This window comes from Parambassis ranga, chromosome 24 (genome assembly GCF_900634625.1).
Source record: "Parambassis ranga chromosome 24, fParRan2.1, whole genome shotgun sequence".
Lineage (NCBI taxonomy): Eukaryota > Metazoa > Chordata > Actinopteri > Ambassidae > Parambassis > Parambassis ranga.
This window is the reverse complement of record NC_041043.1, coordinates 6,696,862-6,700,402: the sequence shown is the minus strand read 5'-3', so window position 1 is coordinate 6,700,402 and position 3,541 is coordinate 6,696,862. Positions and strand designations below refer to the sequence as shown.

At 43.4% G+C, this 3,541-nt stretch overlaps 1 protein-coding gene across 1 annotated transcript; it reads left to right on the top strand.

The window, feature by feature from the left end:
- The first annotated feature begins 879 nt into the window (after positions 1-879).
- On the top strand, positions 880-2,555 carry chac1 (ChaC, cation transport regulator homolog 1 (E. coli)). Its single transcript, XM_028397265.1, has 3 exons — positions 880-1,504; positions 1,637-1,672; positions 1,786-2,555. Exons 1-3 carry the CDS (start codon positions 1,334-1,336, stop codon positions 2,167-2,169), a joined length of 591 nt encoding a protein of 196 aa, XP_028253066.1. The 5' UTR covers positions 880-1,333; the 3' UTR covers positions 2,170-2,555.
- Positions 2,556-3,541: the final 986 nt, after the last annotated feature.

The window sequence follows — 3,541 nt, the reverse complement described above, 5'->3', positions numbered from 1 at the left end:
CAGTCTAAACACGACAATGGAGGATTAGCACATCACCCATCCCTTCTTTGACTTAGCCACCAAAGAATTATGTTTGTTGAGAATCTGTGTGTTTACAGAGCCACTGCATTCACATGTTGATATGACATGGCGACCATCCTTGCTTGATTAATTTGCTGAGGACAGAAATACCTTCATTTCTTCCTTCGTGTTCCAAGAGACTGCTGTACAGGGAGGTCAGGGATCCTAGTTGCTCACCTCTGTGTCTTGGTGCTGGATCTTTGAGCTGTGGGACTATAGATTTCACTTCTCACATGCTGTGTCACATTGTAAATATCCATGTAAGGTAGATTGACCGGCCTCACATGCCAAGTTGTGTTTAGCTAGCCCTGTGTCATCATATGTTATCTTATGAGATACTAATACTAGTATCACTACTAATATTGACGTTTGTCATATATTAAAATGTTTGCTTTGTTTTCTTTGTGACATGTGTTATATAAAATCACAAACACAACTGTGGGTCTCCCCTAAATAACATCTGATGCAATGTCTTGGTATGTTGTTTCGGCCCTGAAATGCTGTGAGGAGTTGCATCAGCCAGATCAGGCCTAACAGATTGACAACGAAAGCGACCAATCATAATTTCAGTCAGCTTGAATGACAGTTTATTGGCCAATCCCGTTAATAGATGGGTGTGCGTATGAAGTGCAATTCTAGCCAATAACTTAGGCGGGTTTGTTTAAAGCCCCGCCCTATTGGGCGCACCGAAATCTGTTTGGTTAAGATGCTGTAGAGGGAAAATGTCATTGAATTTCATTGGTCAAAAATACAGGCATGGTCCCGCCCACCTCTCAGGAGTGTATAAATTCACGACTGACGCGTCGCCATGTTGTCGAGGAAGCGCATTAGAGACGCTCTGCGTTTTAGCAGAGAAGAACAGACAACCGGCGTCGTGTTTTAAACGACAGCATCTCTGAAACCTCGATCTTCATTTTTTTTCTTTTAATTAACACTGTCACCGGCCAGCGTACTAGCTGGCCGACACGGGTTTATTCTTTTTCTTAATTGATATACAAGCCAAAGCGGTTGCTATGGATTTTTAAGGCATAATGCGGCACCTCTAATGCAATGGCAATGCATCAGGCAAAACAAAATCAACAGCGTTATTCCATCTTCACAACTGCCAAGCAGTTGGGCTCCAATACCGTCCGCGGTATACCTGCGAGCCAACCGGTACCTCTGCTTCTGGACCGGAGGAAGCTAACGCTAGCTAGCTAGTCACCTTAGCTAGTATCGACTATCCGAAAATACATTGAATTCATCTGAACGTCATCAACACCACCGATCAAAAATGAAGCCGCAAGACATCATCGCCGGGAAGACCAGCCTGTGGATCTTCGGGTACGGGTCACTGGTGTGGAGGCCTGACTTCAAGTACAGGAGTAGCGAGGTCGGTTACATTAACGGCTACAAGAGACGTTTCTGGCACGGAGACAACTTCCATCGTGGGAACGATGAGTTGGTAAGCTGGATGATGTGTATGTTTACTTATGTCGTCAGACAAGCTGCTGTGTGATGGTCACTATAGGTGCTTTAGACATACACCATCAGGCGTTGCCCGTGACGTGACCTATTTCTCTTCCTCTTTCTGCAGCCCGGAAGAGTGGTGACGCTGATTGAAGATGATGACGTGAGTGGAAATCTGTTTCCTATTGGCTTAGTGACTGCAGTGGAATTTCTATGCGTGATGAAAAGTCAGTGTAATCCCCATAAAATGACACTTCATGTTTAATCTTCTTACAGGAGAGCACCTGGGGTGTTGCGTTTGAGGTGACGGGCTCACAGGTGGAGGAGGCCCTGAGGTACCTCAATGTGCGTGAGACGGCGTGCGGTGGCTACATCACAAAGATGGTGGAGTTCGTCCCCGAGAACAAGAGCCAGCCTCCAGTTCAGGCACTAGTCTACATCGCCACGTCTGACAACACCCTCTACCTGGGGCCAGCCAGCCCAGAGGAAATTGGTGCTCAGATCGCTGTGTGCAGAGGGAAGACAGGCCACAACCTGGAGTACCTGCTCCGGCTGGCAGAGTTCATGAGGACCAGCTGCCCACATGTAGAAGACCATCACCTGTTTTCCATTGAGGGCGCCGCACTGGCCGTGGTGTCCTATATGTTAGCTGCCCAGTAGCTCGTACCCTTAGCTTAGAGATGAATACACTACACTCGAGGCTTTTTGTCTCTCACATCAGTCAACAGTTTATGTTAAACACTACCATCCAGTGCATTTAAATATAAAGTGATGAAAGAAGCATGTTGTTGGGTGTTTTCTGAAGCATGATTTTATTACCTCTAAGCCCATTTGTACATCTGTGGCAAATTGGACAAGCATAATGTATACTGTAAACAAGATTTGTGCTGTAAAAGCAGCTTTTCTTTCTGCACAGTTTATTCCGTCCAACATTTAAATGGTATGGTAATAACTTGTGATTCAATATAAATGCAGTTCACCAGATGGAGGGTGTGATGTGTTTCCAAGATGGAGACCTGTCAACTAATTAAAAACGCTAAAAGAACTGTTGTTGTTGGGGTTTTTTATGTATATGTCAAAATTGTCATAGCCCAAATATTCCCTTATAAGGGGCAATTGTTTTGCAAACAGAATTGGAACATTTTAGCATACTACATATGGCCAGATGCAGATATAGTTAGGTTGCAGAATGCACTACCCTCGTTTGTTTTTTTTTTTTTTTGTTGTTGCAGCAGGTTCCTGCAGTACGCACATACAAAGTTTCATTAGATATTCCCAAACATGGGCCAGAGCAGCTTGTACCTGGAATGTGATTCAAGTCTTATCTACTTTTTCAACATTATATAATGCCTCACTGGGAACAAGAACATCTACTCTGTGGTCAGAGTAACAGAGAGCAGCGGAAAGATTAGATTTTACTCTATGAGCAAGTTTAGTGGCTCGACAACAAACCTGAGAAATACAGGTGAACTCGGGTGCGATTCACAGCAAAATGTCTGTTTTGTGTTTAGAATTCCTTTAGCTGTTTCTACATGTTTCATGAGGTCATGACATCTGACGTACCGTTTGCCTTTTTAGAGGTCAGTTACAGTTTGTTTTATGGTGCTGGGGCTTTTGAATATCTGCCCAACAGAATTAGGTTTTTGCTACTCATAGCACTACATAACTACATTTGGAGAACTTCACTTTGTCTCAGGAGGCCTGTTTATTCAACAGAAAGTAGTTCCAATAAAAACTGTCCACAGCCAGGCCTGTAAATTCTTCAGCTTCTGGAACAACTACAGTTGATTTTTGTGAGAAGCACAAAAAAACATGACTGTATGATCTCTGGGTGGGGGCTGTAGAAATTAATTTTAGTTATGAATGTTGAGTATGTGCAGTAATTTTGCAATAAAAATATATGGAGGGAAAAACAGCATCCTAACCCCTGATTTCTCAGGTATCTTTGATAGAATAACGACACAATAAATAGGTTGCCAGGAGTTCAACATAACTGTACTTCTCACATTGTATACTTTGCAGGGCTGGGAAT